Raw genomic sequence first — 23399 nt, forward strand, 5'->3', positions numbered from 1 at the left:
ATTTGCAGGGAGAAGGATATACAGCCGCAAGGGAAGTTCCCAAGGAAACTCCATTGATATATATGACAATTATATCCAGCTTGTCAAATCTCATATGTTTTTGCAGGAGGTTTGAATTCAAAGGCAAAATGACAGCTGTGATCTTATCACAACAGCCATTTTGGGGGCAATTGTTAGTGCACGGAAATTTGACACTGTTGATACATTATCCTGGCATATGTTCTTGGATCAATTATCCTTAGTCAGATCCTGTCAGGATCAAGGATCCTCAGTACTTATTATTTACTAACGATTGTTTCCTGTGTATACCATTATATTTGACAGATGTAACGGCTAAGAGACCTGGTCTACCCCCTATTTCGCTGCCTGAGTGATGGAGCACGTGGTCAAAGTGGCTGTTACATTTATATTGAAGAAAATGGCGGATTTTTAAGGATTATTAGTTAATTGTATTTATTATTAAGAACTCCATTTAGTTATGATCAGTTAAGGTACACACCTTATATATAACACACCAGCTACATTCGTAGAGAAGGACAGCAATACACACACACTTAGAATTATTGTAAACACTGATCATAATCTCCAAACCTTGTGTCCTCATTTTTCATATTAATAAAGTGGTGATAGACGATTTGTCATCACCCGTGGTTTTTTTCCTTTGATCTAATCAAGATCAAGGGGTTTTTCCTCGCAACAAATCACGGTGTTCTTCATTATTTCGTTCATACAATCGTTGTTAATATCATAGCACTATACCTCACATCTACGGATTTGGATACATTATTCTTAGCAGTTTTTATCCAAAACAGTAAAATATATAAAATGTAAAGTGTGCTGATATTGTAAACTATAAAATTCTTTTAAATTGGTCAAATTCCATATTTAATAAGGTCTAATTTGTTATGATTACAACTAAATTAAGGGTATATATATATGATTGATTTCTTTTGAGAACCGCTTTGAGCTTTAAGAACTCGAAAGAACTCAATGTAACAATTTTTTTTTCGAATTTTTTTACACATGTGTAATACGTAAGTGTAAGTAATGTACAAAAATTTACCGTAATTTTTTACACACCGAATCGACTTTTTACACATGTGTAACTAAAGTTTAAACTTGTGTAATCAACAAAAATACTTATTCTCTCTCCTGATTCATTTTTTAATCAAATTTAATCCCAGCCACATATTCAAACTCATTTAATTAAATGTGTGGTCCATAATTGAGTTCTCAAAGTTCTTACAACTCATCAAGTTCTCAAAATATCCCTCCCATATATATATGGGAGGGATATTTTGAGAACTTGATGAGTTGTAAGAACTTTGAGAACTCAATTATGGACCACACATTTAATTAAATGAGTTTGAATATGTGGCTGGGATTAAATTTGATTAAAAAATGAATCAGGAGAGAGAATAAGTATTTTTGTTGATTACACAAGTTTAAACTTTAGTTACACATGTGTAAAAAGTCGATTCGGTGTGTAAAAAATTACGGTAAATTTTTGTACATTACTTACACTTACGTATTACACATGTGTAAAAAAATTCGAAAAAAAAATTGTTACATTGAGTTCTTTCGAGAAGCTCAAATCGGTTCTCAAAATAAATCAATCATATATATATATATATATATATATTGGTGTAGGAAATATCAGACACTTTAAATCATGGTGTTTGAACATCATAAACAATAATTTATTATGAGGGCAATGTGAAGATATAGTTCTTGACATCTATCTTATATAGTTAATAATAGTTTTTTTAGTTTTTGTAAAACAGTGTAAAAATAGAAAGATTGTTAATTTCATAATAATAATAAGAATAATAAAATTCATAAGTTACGAAAATCAATAGGTCAAATTGTTGCTATTTTTAGGAGTTAATTTGAAAAAAAAAATCATAATAATTATGGTATCTAACTGATAATTTTCAATATCAAGATTAGTTAAATTCAGCATTTGAAATGGGTTTAGTTATGTATATGTTATTTTTGAAATTTTAGATTAATTAGAAAATAGTCAGATACTAAAAATGGAAACGTTATTGATATAGAGATTATCAAAACATTTAAAACTTTTCAAAAATAATGGTGAAAATCGGTTTTTAAAATGGCTATTAAATATGTTATCAATATAATAGAAAATAGTGGGTATTAAATAAAAACATAAACACATAAATGTGTAATATTTTAAAACTATAAAAAAAATTTAAATTTAGTTGACATTGGTGACTTAATTGCCTATGATATTAAATTTAAACTAAAACTATGGAAACGTATTAAATAAAATTTGACCAATTGTAACATCTTACTGTTGATAAAAATAAATAAAAGAAATTGTGTTTGTTTAATAATGTGGCGTTATTCGGTTTAGATAAATGAATTATTTGAGTGTGGACTTGGGCATTAAAAAATGAAATAAGAGATGGTGATGGGCCATAGGTCCATGGGATTAAGGGTATATAAACCCCTTAAACCGTCCTAAAACCTTAAAAATCTCATTCTTATCTCTTAGCCTCCATACACTCTCAAAAACACACACAAACACCTTTCCTTTATCTCGGACCAAGATCCAAAGGAAAAGACCCGAGCTTGTTGGTGTTAGAGCATCGTGACGAGCAAGACATACACCAAGCTTATATCGTGTTCGTGAAACTGATTCCTTTATGGTACGCTCTATAACGAAAAACTCGTTCAACTATTTAGTATTCCAGATTATATATAAATGGTAAAAACGAATTAATCGCGATGATTCTCGATGCAATTCGTTAAAATATGATGGGTTAATTAATCGAATAAAGGACTGTATATATATAAAGATCAAACACACCATTTAAATGTAATGTTTTGACGTTTGGTGGATTAGGGTTTGTTGGCCACGTGCATATGAGTCTAATGATACCATTTTGGTGTTGTTTCATCGTGATTTGAGGGATAATTACAGAAATGGTGTATGTTGACTATTTTCTATTCTTGACGATTTTGCCTTTGACAATTGAGTCAACGAATGGATAATTACCGACGTTCATTCGTTATGTGAAGCGAATCGCTGATCATTCGTTAGGCAGTCATTGCGAATAAGATACATTCGTATGTTCTGGTAACAAATGAGCCTTCCATTCATCCTATAGGAGTCACGAATGATCTTACACGTTCGTTATCAGTTCATTCGTCATGATGAGACAACGAATCAACCCATTCGCGCTAGATTTACTCATGTTCTCCTGTAACGAATGAACCTTCCATTCGCCTCAAAGAAAGCACGAATGGCCTTAGTCATTCGTTATGAACTCATTTGTCTCGTTAAGACTCGGATCAAGCCATTCGTTATAACGAATGGAATCATTCGTCATAACGAATGGGATAGCGAATGGTGCTTATCCAGAATAAATTATTACTTAAATATTTAATGAAAATTGGGTTTTTAATGAAATTTTAGTAAAGGACCTTTAATGGAAATAATATTTTTCCAAGCTGACATTGCAGCTCGACCCCATCCAGGGGCTCTGCCCCTTTGACCCTACAAGGGGTTGCCGCCCCTAGACCCCGCTACCAGGGGCGCTGCCCCCGGACCCTTGTAGCTAAGGGTTACCATTACTTAGAAGTATGATATAGTTAGAAGTAGTTAATTGATATGTGTAATTGTTATACAGTTAGCCACGCCCAGTTAAAGAGAGGAATTACCATAAACTCGGAAAGGAACCGAGCTCCGGTGAGTTTCTAGCCCCATTTCCTTGTTATGTTTTCCGGTTTGTGTGCATGCTCGATGTGATTAGTTAATACACTTACCTTAAGTGGTAAGTGTATGCTATATGAATGTTTATGAATGATGTATGTATGATATTTAAATGTCTATGAATGATGTATGTATGATACATGAATGATGTAGAAAAGATTAAGGGGATGTTTGGTTCATTCAGATCTGAATGAGTCAGATCTGAATGAGCCTCTGTCCCATTCAGCAACAACAATAAGTCTGGATGATTCAGACCAAATTTTAATCATTCATATGTTTTTCTGTTTGGAACCAAACAGTCTAAAGTCTGAATGAATCAGATGTTTACATCTGAATGGTTCCATTCATATGTAAACAAACAGCCCCTAAGAGTATGTATGAAAGTATATAAATATAAAAGAAAAGGAAGGTATATATGAATTGACGGTAAGAGGGTGGCAGGCCCTTATAATATTTGTGAAGGAGGGTGGCAGACCCTAATAATATATGTGAGGTTTTAGGGCGAAAGGCTCTTTAAGGGTGGCAAACCCTAATAATTTATGTGAGGCTATAGGGTGAAAGGCTCTTTAAAATGTATAATATGTAAAGTAAGATAAATTATGAAAGTATGAAAGAAAGAAAGAATAAAAGTAAGAATGAAGGTATATTCTTATGCATGTACAAAAGAAAGAATGAACAATATGTATTTTTGAATACGTATAAGTATGTGAATATATTGTATGTTGCATGTTTTAACTAGAACTCACTCAGGCGTAGCTGACTTTTAGAATGCACGCGGGTGAATAGATTGAAGCAGTTGGCTTGAGAGGCAGACACATGGCATGATTTGAGGGGACTAGCATCCAGAGAAGATTTGTCATGATATTCTAATAAACTCTTTTATGTTATGTGTTAAAGACAAGTTTGAATGTTTTGTAAAGAAGTTTTAATATTCCGCGAAATTTTTAATTAACTCTGATATTTAGAACTGTGTTTATGAGTAAATCCAACGTCCAAGTAGGGCATCGAGACCGGGACCTTACACCAATAATGAATACCAGAGAAATATATTAAAAAAATTTTGAAAATGAATCAAAATCATGGAAATATATTAAATGGACTTTGACCAACAACAATATAAGATTAACTATATAAAAATCAATTAAATAACAAAAATCGTCAAAAATACATATATACATTAATAATATAAAAATATACATCCAATCTTGTACAAAAAGTAAGACATTTTTGCAGAAAATACTCCTCCTTGAAATTAGCTATTCTAGTTAGGGGTCATAAGCTGAAATGATAAAATTAAATAAATGTTAAACAATATATTATTTGGACTAAACGGAACTTTGGTTATTAAACGGAATAATCATAACTAAATACAATAACAATTAATATCACATAATAAATGAATTACCAATTATGGAAGATTTGCATTATGTGAACAAATGTAAAACTGATGTTATAATGTATAACCGGAATAATACCGCTAGCCAGAAAAATTGATTTTGCAATGACTATAATATGTATAATTAATAATAACAAAAATAATTTAATTCCAAGTTGTAAGGCCCCGAGCTCAGTGCCCTACATTGGGTTTTGGATTTTCTTATAATCTTTTTTATGTTCTATATCAAAATCCAAGATTCAATGGAGATGTTGAACTACTACGTTTTTCTGGTAAGGTTTTTTTTATACTCAAATGCCCGATTCTCATATTATTCATTATTTAATTGTCCATTCATTTTCTTTGTCCTTTCAATTATTGGTTTTATTTTTTTACTATTCGTGTTACATCCATTTATGTAATATCCCGAATTTCTATGAATAATATTTAAATATTATTTACATTGGAAGAATTAATTTGAGTTATTAGAAAAAAAAAATAAAAATAATAATAATAATAATATAATGACGATTAAGGGATAATGGGTTAAAATAGATGGAATTAAATCATGGACTTAAGATGAAGATGAGCCTAAGATCCATGGGCTTAGGGAGTATAAATACCCCTTAAACCCTAAATCCCTTCCATCCATCATTCTACACCTTAGCCTACACCATCAAAAACACACACTTAAGCCAAACGCTCTCTACACTATTCTAAACAACGATCCAATAGCAACCGAAGGTAAGAAATCATTTATCTCAGCTGACCCAACATTATAGAACCCGACACCGCAGCCCTGGGGTGCCAAACGAGCCGTTTGGATCTAGATCTAGCTTTTATCGGGTGTTTAATCCATCAGAAACGAGCTTAAGGGTCACCTGAGCTTGGATCTGGATCACCCAAAGCTACTGTGACCTTAAACAATCAAAATTCAGCCAAACGTGGTGGTTAACGGTGGCTAACGGTGCCAAAATCATTGAAAACCCCTAAAAGTGCGTTAAAGATGAGCTGACCTGCACATATCCAGCGAATATGTGCCCAGCGTATAAGTATTTGGGAGGATTTGTATATACGGGCGTATATGTACAAGTGTACATATACGAGGCATATGTTGCTTGACATATACGGCATATATGTTGCTTGACATATACGGCGTGTATATGATGGAAACATATACGGGGTGTTGAACTTCAGTTTTTTGATGAGGTTTGTATTAAAGACTTATTCAGTTTTTCAGTGAACTTCAAGCTGACCTGGAAGTTTAACCCCAGCCAGGGGCTCTGCCCCTTGGACCCCGCTAGGGGCAGCCGCCCCATGAACCCCGTTGCATGGGGCGCAGCCCCAGGAACCCCGTTAGCTAAGGGTTTCATTAACATACAAGTATGATATAGTTAGAAGTAGTTAATTGATGCTATAATTGTTACATAGTTAGCCGTGCACAGCTAAGGGTGGGTATTACTATAAACTCAGAAAGGAACAGGACACATGCAAGTTTCTAGCCTCATCTGCTTGTTATGTTTTCGGGGTTGTGTGCATACTCTTATGTATTTAGTTAATACACTTACCTTGAGCGGTAAGTATATGCCTTATGAATGTTATAAGTATGTGAAAGGATAGGTGTAAAGATGTTCTTATATAATTGTACATTTTTATGTATGTATGATTGTACGAGTAAGAACGGAACATACCCTAATAATATCAGCGAAAGATGGGAACAGACCCTAATAGTATCTGCGAATGTAGGGAACAGACCCTAATAATATCTGTGAATGTAGGGAGCAGACCATAATAACAATCTGCGAATGTGTAACATCCTACTTGTGATATAATAATAAATAAAGGAATTCGTCTATTTAATATTGTGTTACTATTTGGATAAGTTAAATAAAAAAGTGTGGGCTTGGTCAATAAAAGATGGAATAAGGAATGGTGATGGGCCTTAGTTCCATGGGCTTAAGGGTATATAAACCCCTTAAATCTCCCTAAAACCCTCAATTCCATCAAACTTGCCTCCCTACACACTAAAAAACACACACAAACACCCTCCTCATTTCGGACCTAGATCCGAGTTGAAGAAAGGTTGGATATCGTGTTCAACATCATAATACAACAAGATAAAAACGTCCAAATCCACGTATTGGATCTAAGCCGAAGCAAAACCAAACCTAAAAGGTACGTTTTAGATTAAAGATTACGTTTTTAAGGTTGGTTTGCCCTAAGATTTGTTACTAAAGCAAATCGGGCATTATTACAAACTTGAACGTAAACGAGATGTTTTGAACGAAACAGGAAAAACGAGTAACGTTTGGACCGGGTTAGTGCAAGGAAACAATATGGTTAAAGTCCTAGGCTCATTTAACATGCAAGACGGGCAAAAACAAGTCGAAAAGTAAGGCTGAAAAGTGAAGGGGAATAGAATATGATTCGTACAAAAAGTAATCGATTCGCATGAGAAAAGTAATCGAATCGAATGGGCCAAAAAGTAATCGAATCGCATGAGAAAAATAATCGAATTGAATGGGCTAAAAAGTAATCGAATCGAATGAGAAAAGTAATCGAATAGAATGGGAAAAGTAATTGAATCGAAAAGAGAAAGTAATTAAATCGAATGGGTAATTCGATTCGATTAGAATTTCCATTCGACCCTTTTCTTGTGTCGAAATAATAATAATTGATACATACTTGATTTATCCTTTTCTTGATTTATTCTTTTGAATCAAAAATCCTTCTCAATTTCCATCATCCATACATAACGAATTGATGTGGTATATTCATATCATACTATATGAACAGTAAGAATTAGTAGTCTTATTGAGACTAAACCGTGAAAACGGGGTTGTGGGAGAACTTCTTCTAACAACCTATGCATTATGTTATCATTTCCAATTGGACAATCCATTAATCCACTACGAAGAAGTTCTGGGAGTTACGAAGGAAGCTTCGAGCTCATATTGGTCATGGGTTGAGAACGAGAATGGAACTCTATGAGCTCGAATCAAAATGAACCCTTTTAGTTGACGACTATCAAAAAAATCAGAAAATGACACGATAAGTAACTAGAAATACACAAAAGTTCGCGGAAAGATTTCCTTTTACTATGAAATATTTACTCATAGGCGGGGCAAGCTCTTCTATTCGCGGAGTAAAAAGAGTTTTCCATGAGATGGTAAATGAGAACATTCAAGATTATGCGGGATTATACACGAAAGATCCTTTTTTTATTAGAATAGTCATTCGATTAGAATTTCCATTAGATTAAATTGGTTCAAACTTAAGTTTTTCTGATGAATTTTTAGCTCAACCCTAGCCAGGGGCGCTTCCCAAGGACCCCTGTTAGCTAGGGGTTTCACTAACATAGAAGGATGATATACTTAGAGATAGTTAATTTACTTATAATTATTACACAGTTAGCCGTGCACAGCTGAGGAAGGGTATTACAGTTAACTCTGAGAAGCACAAGACACATGTGAGTTTCTAGCTCCATTTCCTTGTTATGTTTTCAGGGCTGTGTGCATACTCGATGTGATTAGTTAATACACTTATCTCAAGTGGTAAGTGTATGTTATATGAATGTTTTGTAAAGTATGTATGAATGATATAGAAAAGTATGTATGTAAATATATGAATGATAAATGAATGATATAGAAAAGTATGCATGTAATTATATGAATGGTAGTATGAAGAAATATATGTATGAAGGTATGATTAAATGGAAAGGAGGGACCAGACCCTTATAATATCTGAGAGGATAAGGACCGGACCCTTATAATATCTGAGAGGATATGGACCAGAGCCTTATAATATCTGAGAGGATTTGGACTAGACCCTTATAATATTTGTGAGGTTATAGGGCGAAAGGCTCTTTAAAACGTAATAGTATGTATGTAAATTATAAAACGTGAAAGAATGAAGGTATGAAAGTAAGAAAGAAGGTATATACTTATGTATGTTGCCTGATTGAAGACATATGACATTGGACTGTAGAGGCTAGCATATTTAGAAGAATGTTGTGATGTTTTAATATGACTTTTTATAATATGTTTAAAGACAAATGTTTGTTTATTACGGAATGATTTGAATGATTATGTAATATATAGTTGAAGTTTGATATTCCGCAAAAATTTTTAGTTATCTCTGATATTTAGAACTGTGTTTATGAGTAAATCCAACGCTAAACTAGGGCACCAGGACCGGGGCCTTACAAGTTGGTGTCAGAGCATAAGTTCGAGAGAAGTAAGCATCCTACATGCAAGAATATGCTAGTTCAAGAAAGCCTTTGTCACTCAAGCAAGTTTGGTAAAGGTAAAGTACATGATTACTTTCGTGTATAATGTAAGAATGTGTAAGGAAGTTAGCTTAATTGCTAGAGATAGGAGTAGATGATTATATGAACTGTTTGATTGTCTAACTATTTAAAAGTAGAACTAGCAGAAGTGGACTCATGAAGGGAAGTGTATAGGACACGGAAAGTAATGTGATCAGCTAATCACAGCTGGCCATTGTTATTACCTGTTAGCTTTACTATCCTTGTACTAAGTAGTTCCTCGGGTGATGACGTTTGTGTTTCCTTATAGAATACGAATGGCTGGAGAAAGGAAAGTTGTTGGTCAAAGAGGTCGTACGTGACGTCATGGTAGGCCACGTACTATCCGGACACCTTCTGAAGAACCAGTTACGAACACAAGAGAGGAATGAAGTGCAACTGTGCGAGATCAAAGCAACAATGAAGGGTATCAACTTGATCATGTTGTTTAAGCCACCATTGCTCAAGCTATAGTTGTTGCAGTGAATAATCTGCATCCTAATAAGTATGCTAAAAGCCATGCAAGAACTGCTAAAAATTTAGGGAGAGTGGTAAGAAGGATGATGAGGGTGAGAAAGGTGACTCGAGTGAAGTTCGGTCTGTGAAAGTTGATGAAAGGAAGAGGGGCCGAGGTGGGTGTAACTACAAGTCATTTAAAGTTTACGACCCGCCGAAGCTGACTGGTTTGAGGTATACAATTGCTACTCTCCAATGGATAACCGCAATGGACAAGGTTATCCGAATTAGCGAGTGTCGTCCCGATCAAGCGGTGGGTTATGCCACCCAGTCGTTTGGTGATGAAGCTATGTTTTGGTGGGAAACTTTGGAACAGAGAAAGACCCGTGAAGAGACTAAAGCCATGGGGTGGGATGACTTGAAGGAGATGGTCATGAAACTTTTTTGTGCCGATACTGAGGTTGAAAGGGCTGAGATGAAGTTTCTGAATTTGAAGGTGAGGAAAATCATGCACCATAAGTACACTACTGAATTCAACCGCATGTATAGGTTGGTTCCTGACATGGGGAACACTGAAGCGAAAAGGATCAAGTGCTACATCAGAGGACTTCCACAAAACGTCTGCTCATGAATGCAATGCAAAGCCACATGGCATTAGACTAAAGGGGCTGGCATCTTTAGAATAATGTTGTGATGTTTTAATATGAAATTTTATAATATGTTTAAAGACAAAATTTTGTTTATTATGGAAAGATTTGAATGATTATGTAATATATGGTTGAAGTTCATATTTCGCGAAAACTTTGAATTAAATCTGATATTTAAAACTATATTTATGAGTAAAATCCAACGCTAAAGTAGGGCATCGGGACCGAGCCTTACAGAATGTAGGGAACAGACCATAATAATATCTGCGAATGTATGGAACAGACCTTAATAATATCTGCGAAGGTTCTAAGGCGAAATGCTCTTTAAAACGCATAGATAGTTATGTACGTAAAGTACAGGTTAAAAGAATGAAAGTATGAAATGAAGAATGAGAGTATTTATGTATGCATGTATGTATGTATGAAAGGAATGTAAACTGGTTAAGTATGTAATATGTATCTTTGGATACGTATATATGTAAGTATATAAATGCATTGTATATTGCCTAATTAACTAGAACTCACTCTGCGTAGCTGACTTTTAGTATGCACGCGGGTATATAAATTAAAGGAGCTGGTTTGAGGAGCACACATGGTTGAAAAATAAAGAAGCTGGAATCTGAAGATCTAAAGTTATCTGTTTTATGATGTTTTGAACTTTAAAGATATGTTTTTATATATGAATGTTTAATGTTTTAAGTATTTCGCGAAAGTTTCAATTCACTCTGATATTTGGAACTGTGTTCATGAGTAAATTGAATGCCAATGTAAGTCACCGGGACTTAGGCCTTACACGTTGAATTAGTACTGAGTTCATTTATGTTTAATACACATTAAACGCATGATATTATAATTTCAATTTTCAACATAAACCTATTAATGCTTAACATACTGATTTAAATATATTCATTTAATTGTCTTAATATAATGGTAAATTGAAACTTTTAAAATTCAAATAGTGGACAATATTAAATACACATAGAAAACGGTTTCATATAAAATAGACAGCTATAACATATTAAATATACAATCAAACCTGTATAGCATTTTTTTTAATTCTAACCTGCAAACCGGTTTAAAACTGATTCAAAACCAAAGATGTTTTTTCTTCAAGTTAGATTAGATTAGATAATTCACTCGAAGTATGTAACTTGATTATAGTATGATTATAATACGATCAACGCCAAAGACGGTTTGAATATAATTTTATAAAATAGTTATAGAAGTTGTATATGATAATAACATGATTTTAAAATAAGTTAACTCGACAAATGTAAACACCGTTGATTTTATTCAAGTTTGAATATAATTTTACATAATAGTTATAAAAATTGTATATGACTATAATATAATTTAAAAATAAGTTAACTTGACAAATGTAAACACCGTTAGTTTTAATATAGTTATATAATATAATTGTTAATATCATTTGAAATGAATTTGCAACATGCTTATACGATTCTTATATGACTATCTAATTATATAACTATAAATAATGATAGACATTATTTTAAACCATAGATATGTTCAATATTATTTACATAATTATGCATAAATTAAGGATCAGTTAAAAATATATGTGTTTATATTAAACATTCATTTTGACATAATTAAAAGGTTTTAATCTTCTTACCACTATGATATGCACAAATTAAGGACCAGATGCTTTTATTTTAAACCATAACTTTGACATAATTAAAAGATAATATTATAATCTTGCAATAATACTCTAACAATATTATGTAACGAATAATTGGTATTTAAATAAAATTTTAATAAAAATATGAAAAATATTTTGAGAATGGAAAAGTTTTAATACGAGTTTTATTTTAACAAATAATTTTAACATAATTAAAATTTTTAAATTTTCATTTTACCACTATTATACACATAATTATTCATAAATTAGGATTGGAGAACTTTATTTTAAGCAACATGTTTTACATAATTAAAAGATTTTAATTTAATCTTGAATTATTCAAATAACATTAACCTAGAAAGTATTTTGAGATTTGAATACTATTAATGTGAGTTTTATTTTAAACATTCATTTTGACATAATTAAAAGGTTTTAATCTTACAACTATTATGCGCATAATTATGCATAGATTAAGGAACATATGGTTTTATTTTAAGCAATAATTTTGACTTAATTAACATATTATTATAATATATATAACATTCTACTTTTGACAATAATAAATAAAAGAAATATCATTTACTTAAGAATGTGTTAATATTTAATTAAGTTAAATATAACTAGAGAGTGTGGGTTTGCTCAATAAAAGATGGAATAAGGGATGGTGATGGGCCTTAGGTCCATGTGCTTAAGGGTATATAAACCCCTTAAACCTCCATAAAACTCTAAAACCCTTATTTCCATCTTCTAGCCTCCATAACACACTCAAAAACACACACAAACACTCCTCTCCATTTTGAATCAGACTTGTGTCGGAACCAAGAAGAGTTCGTGCTAGATCTTCATCATACAAACAAGGAAAACGTCCATAATCACGTATCAAGCCAAACCTTAGCTAGAAGTCAAATCAAAAAGGTACGTTTTGGATTAAAGGTTACATTTTTAAGGTCGGTTTGCCCTGACATTTGATACTAAGGCAAATCGAGAATTTTTATGCAAGAAAAATATGGAATTGGACGTAAACGATGTGTTTTAGAATGAGACAGGACAAACGGGTAACGTTTGGACCGAGTTATTGGAAGAAAACGATGTCGGGCAATACAAGTTGAAAAGAAAGGCCGGAAAGTGATAAGAATGGAAACCATATATGAATCGAATCCTTAAGAAACTTGATTCAGTAAAGTAATCGAATCGAATTGATAAGTAATCGTATCGATGACAGAAAAGTAATCGAATCAAATGGCAAAGTAATCAAATCGAATGGTCATTCGATTAGAATTTCCATTCGATTAGAACTCCATTCAATTAGAATTTCCATTCGATTAAATTGGTTCAAACTTAGGTTTTTCTGACGAATTTTTAGCTTGACCCCAGCCAGGAGCTCTACCCCTTGGACCGTGCTAGGGTTTGCTGCCCCTAGACCCCGCTGCCAGGGGCGCTGCCCCCGGGCCCCGTAGCTAGGTACACTAGTATAGAATTCTGATATAGTCAGAGGTAGTTAAACTAATACTTATAATTATTACACAGATAGCCGTGCACAGCTTAGGAGGGGTATTACAGTTAACTATGAGAAGCACATGACACAGGTGAGTTTCTAGCCCCATTTCCTTGTTATGTTTTCGGGGCTATGTGCATAATCGATATGATTAGTTGATACACTTACCTTAAGTGTTAAATGTATGATATGTAATTGTTCTATGAATATGTATGAATGATATAGAAAAGATTAAATGTATGTATGAAAGTATATAGATATATATATAAAGAAGATAATGTATGGTTGTATGGTTGTATGGTGGTATGCTTAAAGGGTTGCAGACCCTAGTAATATCTGTGAAGGTTAAAGGATTGCAGACCCTAATAATATATGTGAAGGTTACAGGGTTGCAGACCCTAATAATATCTGTAAAGGTTAAAGGGTTGCATACCCTAATAATATCTGCGAATGTTACAGGGTTGCAGACCCTAATAATATATGCGAAGGTTATAGGGCGAAATGCTTTTTAAAACGTATAGATAGTTATGTATGTAATGTACATGCTAGAAGAATGAAAGTATGAAAGAAAGAATGTATGTATGCATGTATGAAAGAAAGGTAGACATGTTAAGTATGTAATATGTATCTTCGGATACGTATATATGTTGTGAATGTATTGTATGTTGCGTGATTAACTATAACTCACTCAGCGTAGCTGACTTTTAGTATGCACGCATGTGAATAGGCTAAGGCAGCTCACTTGAATGAAGACACATGGCATTGGACTAAAGAGGCTAGTATCTTTAGAAAAATGTTATGATGTTTAAAATATAACTTTTTATATTATGTTTAAGACAAGATATTAGTTGTTATGAGAAGATTTGAATGATTATGTAATACATGGCCGAAGTTTTATATTCCGCGAAAAGTTTTAATTAACTCTATCCGCTCATCCTTAGTGTGCAGGGGACCTGTTCCTTGCCCTTCCATGCTTGGTATTTAGACAATGGCACTATAATTGGTAAGGCTGAGGAGGTTGCTAGGGCGCTGGGCATTATTCGCTCAGAGAGGGGTGTCTCTGGGACTTAGGCTTAATATTCAGAAAACGGAGATTTTTTTGCCATCATGCAATGGTTCGAAGAATGTGCCGGGTTTTTCCCTAGCGAGATTAGCAGGCCTGTGAGGGGAATTAAACTCCTGGGGGGAGTGGTTAGTCGGGATGCAGGGTTTATTCGTTCTTTGGCAAATAAAAGAGCTTTGAGGGCGGTTGAACTTATGAAACGCCCGCCGGACCTTAGGGACCCCCAAAGTGAGCTCCTTTTGTTGCGTTCGTGCATGGGGGTTGCTAAGTTAGTGTTTGGGCTCCGGACCTGTCAACCTGAACTTGTCAAAGAGGCTGTGGCCATCTTTGATGCGGGCCTGCGGAGGGCAATTGAAGATATTGTTGTGTGTGGAAGACCATATTTTGGGGACCTCCAGTGGAGGTTGGCTTCCTTCCCTATGCGTTGTGGAGGCTTAGGAATTTTCTGGGCTGAGGATGTCTCTGCATATGCCTTTGTGGCTTCCAGGGCCCAGTCGTGGAAATTGCAGGACCACATCTTGCGAAGCGCTGGTGTTATGGGGGGTAGATACTGACTACTCCCTTGCACTTGGTAATATTGGAACAACTCTTCCGGACCTTGATCTAGGCGGTTTTACTGATAAGGAGACCGCCCCCAAGAAACCTTAACAAACCTTGGTTAGTGCTCTTTATGGTAAACACGTACATGATTTGCAGGAGCGATTCGATATGACTCCGAGACAATAGGCAGTTTTTGCTTGTCTCAAGGGGGCTCATGCCTAATATTTTTTTACTGTTGTTCCCATTGAAGGTCTTGCGCAACAGATGTCGGCAGTTGAATATAGAGCCATCCTTAAATACCGGCTCATGATTCATGTTTTTCCTCTAGACGAATCATGCCCCATTTGTAAAAAAGCATGTTTGGATAAATTTGGTGAGCATGGCCTCTACTGTAAGGATTTGCTGGGGTTCAAGTATTGTCACGACTGGGTTAGAGATGTCTTATGGGATGTGCTTAGGCGTGCCGGGATCTCAGCCAAAAAAGAGGCACCTATTAACTTTCTGACTGATCCGATAGAGGGAATATCTACACTGCATCCTGCAGACGTTCTTGTGTTTGGCCGGGCAGGGGGTAAGCATGCGTGTGTCGACCTCACTGGGGTGTCCCCATTGGTGGGGCTGAGAGACAATGGCTTCGTTCCGAGACAGGCGGTTTTGAGGGGGAATCTAGGAAGGTTGCTAAGCATGAGGCAGCGTGTTTGGAGAATCAGCACGTGTTCATTCCATTTTCCTTCGACACATTTGGATCTCTAGCTCCCGAGGCGGTTCGCTTTTTGGAGAGGGTGCAGAAGGTGGTCCACAGTGACTCGCAGAGCCCGAGGAACCAATGATTGATATTTAGTAGAATAGGCTTTGCGATCCAAAAGGGGATAGCGGCGCAGCTTGTTACTCGCTTACCCATTATTCAGATGTAGTTTGGTTTGTGTTAAATGAAAAGGTAAGAAACATTAACTCTAATATTTAGAAATGTGTTTATTAGTAAATCTAACGCTAAAGTAGGGCACCAAGACTGGGGCCTTATAATATAATATTGAATTCAAATTCAGTTAGAATCATGTAATAATTAATTGGTATTTTAATGGAATTCTAAAAAAAAATCTTGATAGTATTTTGATTTTGGAAAATTTTTAATGACGGATTTTTAACTTCAAATAACATTATGTAACCATTAATTGGTATTATAATGGAATTTTAACCTTAAACGGGATAGTATTTTAAGATTGGAAAACTTTTAATGCGGAGTTTTATTTTAAGCATTCATTTTGACATAATTAAAACGTTTTAATATTATAACTATTATGCGAATCTACAATTATGAATAATATAAGGACCAGAAGGTTTTATTTTAAGCAATAATTTTGATATAATTAACATATTATAATATAATCTTGAATTCAAATTCAAATAGAATCGTGTAACAATTAACTGGTACTTTAATGGAATTCTAAAAAAAGGTTAAGACATAATTTTGAGATTGGAGAACTTTAAATGCGAGATTTTTAACTTCAAAATATATACAAAATGGAAAGATTAACATAAAAAAATTCAAATTTAATAAACGTTAACATTGTATTATAGCGATATTGAAAAAAATAACAAACAAATACAAGAAAATATCAATACTTTACAAATTAAAAACCAAGAGACATTATAAAAATGGTTAATTGCAATATCTTTCTTTGATACAACCTATTAAAAGAAAAAGAAAATATGATTAATTACAATGAATAATTAGAAATAAAAAATGAAATAAATAATTACTGAAATATACCAATTTGCAGTTCATTTTATATGATTGTATTATACAAGAGCATCGAAAAAACCAGTTGAAGTTGCCGTCTTGGATGAAGGTCCAACTGACCATTTGTTGTCATATTCACATAAAAACAAATACAATCAATTGTTTTCGACGAACACACAATCTAGCCAGTATTTCAACCAATTCATTTGCAAAACATACACTTTTACCATATCTGTTAACAAGATATTACAAGACGACACTTTATAATGTTAAATTTGAAGTGTTTGAGACATATCTTTAAACTTATTATTAGTTTTCACAATGTCATTTGGAAGTTCTTACAAAAGTTATTATACAATTAAAAATTGAAAACCTACCTAAAATATTATAATTAACATAATTATTACAATACTTACCAAAATTGGGGGTTTATTAAATTCAAACAGTTTCAAACAACATCTATGACAAAAAGATAAAAAAAACTAGTTAATAGTATATAAACAAAATATAGATGAAGATGATAACAACAAAAATAATCGAATAAACGGGACTAAATGAACAAAAAATTAATGTATATTAGTAAATATTGTATGAACAAACATAAAATGAAGATAAACAATAATAAAATAGAATCGAACAATTAGGGGGGATTATGATACCGGATAAACGGAAGACAATCTTCGAGATTTGATCATTGTTACGAATTGCGATTGATGTTTGAGATAACTGGTTAAATGACAAGAGGGAGAGGGAAAAAATGCGAATTAGGGTTTCTAATATTATGGTTTAAATAATAGGAATGATGTGAGTTGGTAATTGGTAAAATATGAAACTTGTGACATGACATCTATGACATCTATGTGGTATCTAGGTGGATATCCTTGATTGATGCAATGTGGACAACTTGTGTTTTAAAAAATTAGTAAGATGTTGATTTCTATCATATTTGGAGGGTCTGGTTTTCGATAAATACGAGAACTTCTTTAACAAGAAAATGTTTATCATGGTTTTTATTGAAACATTTGGTGTTGATTTTTTAAATTATTTACTTCATGTGAGAGTTTTCTCCGGATTAAAAACGAATATATAACTATATATCAATGTAGTTTATTTATTTAGTAGCCTAATTTAAAGAATTTGTTGGCCGAAAAAAATATTTTCAACCCAAAATTATCTCCATATCTATCTTTCTTGGAAAATAATCGTTCTTTAAATTTTACTCTAATCTCTGACATTGTCTTCATCTCTGTCTATATAACTATTTTTTTTTATTAATTTTCGTTTTTTTTCATGTACAAACAAAAATAATTGATATCATAGAAAACAAGGCTAAGTTAAAAATCATGCTTGATGTACCACTTTTAAATTTTTAATTGTGAATAGTGAACCTTTATATATCTCACTATTACAAAATCTCTATATTTTAGGGATAAATATAAATTTAAATGTTCGGATAAAGAATGATAAAAGAATAAAACTCTAAAATTTGATCGTGCCTCAAATCAAATATTATCAGTTAACCAAACTCACAAATATAGCATATGTTCATGCATAACAATTAAAATTTATAGAAAAAAGAAGAGGAAAAAAAACAATTGTTTTTGTTAGGTACAATATAACTACTGATATCAAACAAAAAAAATACCGATATCGAATCTAAACGTACAAATGGTATGGAGTAATGTATCAAAGTTGTTGGTAGGGTACAAATGTACAAGTACTGGTATCGGTATAACACATGATTTGGTACCGGTATGGATATGATGTAGGATTTTTTTAGGTATTTATGTATTCGTTAAATAAGAAATTTCTTGAATTAATAAAAGTAAGGAAGAAGCAAAGGAAAAAACTAAAAAGTAATCTTGGGTCGTTCGTTGAAACTCCGGGTACACTTTTATTAAATTAAAGTGATTCTCTTTAAATGATTTAAATTTGTTTCTAACCCAAAAATAGAAAATCACAACTTACAAGACACGAATATAAAAGATGGACAGTCAAAAATAAGGTTTCACACCGATGCTTTACCACCTAAATATATACATACGCGCTAATGCCCGAAGAAAAGAATACACCATTTTTAGCTATGTGATTATTTGGATTCAAAAAGAAAAAAATGTATATATATTTCTCTCCTTTTTAAAATAGTATTTCTAAATTTCTTTTTTATCAAAACCGTATTGGTTAACTTATTTTGTAATTTTCTTTTCTTTTGTTTGGTACCCATCACGGCACCAGCGCGCATATTTAATAGCATATATTTAAACGTTACATAAATTTAAAAAAAAAACAAACAAATAAACAAACACGTTTTGATACATTTTTTTTATTATAGTACAAAAATATATAAATCATCAAGGTGTAATAAGAATAACAGAAAAGAGAAAGCGAGACTATAGGTTTTTTTTTTTTTTTGAATGTTTAAATTTTATAAGCAGACTAGTAAGTCACTGGTGATCAATCGAATACATCGAGTTTACACCCAAGTATTACACAAACACCGGTGACAATCAAATTCTTTAAAATGCAAAAGGCACGCCATCGTTCAATCCAATCAAACCACCTTATCCTTATTTTTTACCCATAGAAATAAGAGACGTTTTATTTATATAGGTAATCAATTTATTTATCACATAAGCTTATTAAATGTATATTTTTCCAAAAATCAACATCTTGTGTATGAATTTTACATAATATAAAAAGACATGGGATCTTCATACGCGACCATGAAAGTTGTTGTTTTTTGTTTCCTATACAAGTCGTATAACTTTTATATTGTATCAGAGTCCATACGAGCTATTGAAGACCTATACGAGTCATCAAAAGTATGTTTTTTTTTTTTTTCTTCCCCTTCGTAAAGATAGAAATTTGAAAAGCCATCAAGACGTCATTTAGTAGACTAGAATACAAATTAAATACCACACTCGTCCATCATTTCCTCTCTTGACTGTAAATCAAACGCCATTTTCAAGTAAGCATTTTTCTTTATTCGTTGCTTGCTAATCTCTATTTCTTTCGAGAGTCGGTTTTCTGATCTCTTAATTGTTTATGTATTTTCCACTTAGCTAGGTCTCTTCATATACAGATTTCATCAATAATAATGTGATATTGTACTTGGATTTCGTTAAAAAAATTCCTAATCTTCATCCATAGTATCCTACAGTCAAGTTTACTGAAGCATTATTCATCTACACTTAGCTGGCGGACGTAAAACTCACCTTAAATCGCCTTTAATTTTTTTGTACAAATCCGTTTTCTCTTGTTCGTTTACTGCGTAAATCGTTTCTAATAGTCACAATAACACTTCACCAATCATCATTAACACACGCGGACGTAAAAATAATTTTTAATCGAGTTTAATTTTCTCTACGAATCCATTTTTTTTTCTTGCTTTATCATGGGTATTAAGAGTGATTAATATGATTGGCGGTTACTGCGTAAATCTTGTTCAAGAGTCGTAATAATAGTTCATCAATCATCGTTACAAGAGCTTGAGCTTGGCTCGTGGCTTGTTTATTATTTATTAATCTATATACGGTTTTAATTGTATTTTTTATATATTTTGAAAATAACCATGAACGACCTTAAACCAGCACAGTCGGGCTCGAGCTCGGTTGTGCCGTGTGAAATTATTAATACATAAAAGTCTGAAAGTGGTCAACTTTATAAAGAAAACAAGCACGTTAAGGCCTATTAACACGATACATATTCAAACCTGTAGGTGCTTGATTGAAGCTTTGAATCAAGAATGATGATTCCTAGAAACCGACCCTTGGTGCAAGCGATTCGTGATTTCCCTCCCGGATGTGGAATCGATTTAGCCGAAAGAGAGCCAATGCAAAAGGTTGCTGTTGAATGTAACAGATTCAACAGCTCAAAAGCAAAAGAATTTGGGGGAAACAAACCATGTGGTAAGGTTAAGTTTTGGGATCAAACTTGCACGAAGACTGGCTTTGACCGAAAACCTAAAGTCATCACCGCTCGTGAACCGCCAACGAAGATTTTAAAGCGTTTTAATAATGTTGACACGAACGAATTTGGGGGAAACAAACCGTCCGCTATCTCGAAGCCATCTGGTAACACGGAGTTTGGCCAAAAACCTAAAGTCATCACCACTCATGAACCGCCAACGAAGATTTTAAAGAGGTTCGACAATGTTCAAAGGAACGAATTTGACCAAAAACCTAAAGTCATCACCACTCATGGACCAGAGAAGAATGTTTTAAACAAATCTTATTTGGGCGCAAAAACAGCCAGTAAAGTTAAATTCTATGATCCCACTAGTGAAGTGCAGAAGTCAGAAGTACAAAAGCCAGTAGACAAAACCGTTATTGCATCGCGAAACAAACTCACAAAACGTGAAAAGATCCAACAGGCGATGGCGGTTTTTGATGAAGTGTATGAACCTTTTTGCCAAGAGAACAAATTGAAGCCAAAGAATGAAAGAATTCAATCTGCAAGAATACCTACTGAAGTTGCTAAAGTTGTTAAACAAAAGCTGAAATGGGTGGACCCTGAAAAGGTAGTGGGCCCAGTATGCGGTGTTCAAATAGGTGATAAGTTCAAATACAGGTCACAGCTTATGATGACCGGTCTTCACAGTCAACCACAATCGGGTATCGATTATGCCAAAATTAATGGAGGGAATGTGGCTATAAGTATTGTGGATGCTCATCGTTACTCCAACGAAAGTGGGTCTAGTGACACGCTTGTTTATTTTGGTCAAGGTGGGATCAGTATGTTCGGGTCTAATAAATCGGCGCCCGAGGATCAGAAGCTTGTAAGGGGCAATTTGGCTATGAAGAACAGTATGGATAGCAAAACCGAGGTTCGGGTGATAAAGAAAGTTCAAGGGTGTGGACGGGATGTGTTTGTGTATGATGGTTTGTATATTGTGGACCGTTACACGGAGGAGGAAAGTGCAGAAGGAAAGAATGTGTTCAAGTTTCATTTGAAGAGAGTGCCAGGTCAGCCTTCACTTCACAACATGCTGAAATGGTAGGTATGTCTATATGACTGGTTTTAAATTTGGAGTGGTTATTGCATCAGGATCTTATTAGGGGTAATTTTGAGTCTTAACGTTGAATCTCTTTATTTCTGCATGTAATTGTCTTTAACGTACGGTAACATCGGTAACCTCTATCGACCCCTTGACCTTTTCATGATAAAATATGTGAATCTATATGCAATATGGTGTCGTTTATCATATTAGTTTAAGTTATTATTGATAAGAAATATTTGTCACGTGAATAAAAGTAGATATGCAATTCTTAGTTGTGTGTCACATTGAATGGGGTTATTGTGGCTCCACAAACGGTTGACGTGGCATCTGCATGCTTTGCTCGACTACGTCTATGGAGTATTTTGTCTATGAATAAAGAATAGTGAAACATTCTTTTATAATAGTGTTCTTCATTTCCGTATATCTGTTGTGTTATCCTTGATTCAGTGTCTTCTGTTTGCTATAGCATTGTAGCAACGATGATTCATCTGATTGTTTAAAAGAAATCGTAGCGATGATGATTCTTCAATAGGAAATGGTAAAGATAGGTAGAAATGAATCATTTAAAGTTAATAGCTGAACAATCAGAAGAGTTAATCAAGGTATTTAAATTGAAAAAACATTAGTAAATACCAGTAAGGTGATCGGTTGATATAGGTTTTGTTTCAAAGTTGAATGGGGTAAAACAACCAGTAACTTCAAGGTACAAAAGAATATTTAAATTTACTAACACGTCAAAATAAGTTCGGTTAATTCTACATATGTAGAGTATATGTCTAATCGGTCTGTCTGTCTGAAACCAGATTTCTGTTCTTAATGTTCCTTATAGGCAGGTAATCGCAACTACCTCACTGAATCACACATAAACCTTTGTCATCCATGAAGCTAGTTTAGAATATGTGTAGCTTAGGGAATGGAATACATCTTCATGGATATTGTGCTATTTCTTCAAGATAGGAGGAACCGTGGTTTTGCACAAGATAATACAACTAAACGGATGATTACATAAAATATGTGCAATAACCAATCATATAAACCCAAAGTTCTTCCACAGATGATTTGCAAAAGAGTAAGAATTTGTTCAAAAGATTCATTATAGCAAGAATTTGGCAGATTTTACAAGTCCATTCCGATTAAGAAATTGGTTCTTGTGATTGAGATTCGTCAACTTAAGAAATTGGTTCTTGTGATTGTTCATGCACAGTCTTAACAGTCTAAAGGTGATACATTCGTTAAAATCTATATTTTTCGGATTCTTTGAATAACTTTTTGGCCTTAAGAGTGTATTTACAAGATAGAAATTCTATATTTGGCTCGATCAATCTTTTCTCATTCATTCAATTCAGTATATAGATATAGATACAAAGGATCCCACATATTTTGAGAGAAATATTTACAA

The 23399-nt window shown here is 33.5% G+C and overlaps 1 protein-coding gene across 1 annotated transcript; it reads left to right on the forward strand.

Annotated features, from left to right (window-relative positions):
• Positions 1-20746: 20746 nt before the first annotated feature.
• On the forward strand, positions 20747-22699 carry LOC143574024 (histone-lysine N-methyltransferase, H3 lysine-9 specific SUVH7-like). The gene has a single exon (XM_077058754.1). The coding sequence runs from the start codon at positions 20747-20749 to the stop codon at positions 21998-22000; it is 1254 nt and encodes a 417-aa protein (XP_076914869.1). The 3' UTR covers positions 22001-22699.
• The last annotated feature ends 700 nt before the right edge of the window (positions 22700-23399 follow it).

Source organism: Bidens hawaiensis, unplaced genomic scaffold (genome assembly GCF_021521415.1).
Source record: "Bidens hawaiensis isolate Kalapana, Puna unplaced genomic scaffold, B.hawaiensis_p1.1 tig00026820_1, whole genome shotgun sequence".
NCBI lineage: Eukaryota > Viridiplantae > Streptophyta > Magnoliopsida > Asterales > Asteraceae > Bidens > Bidens hawaiensis.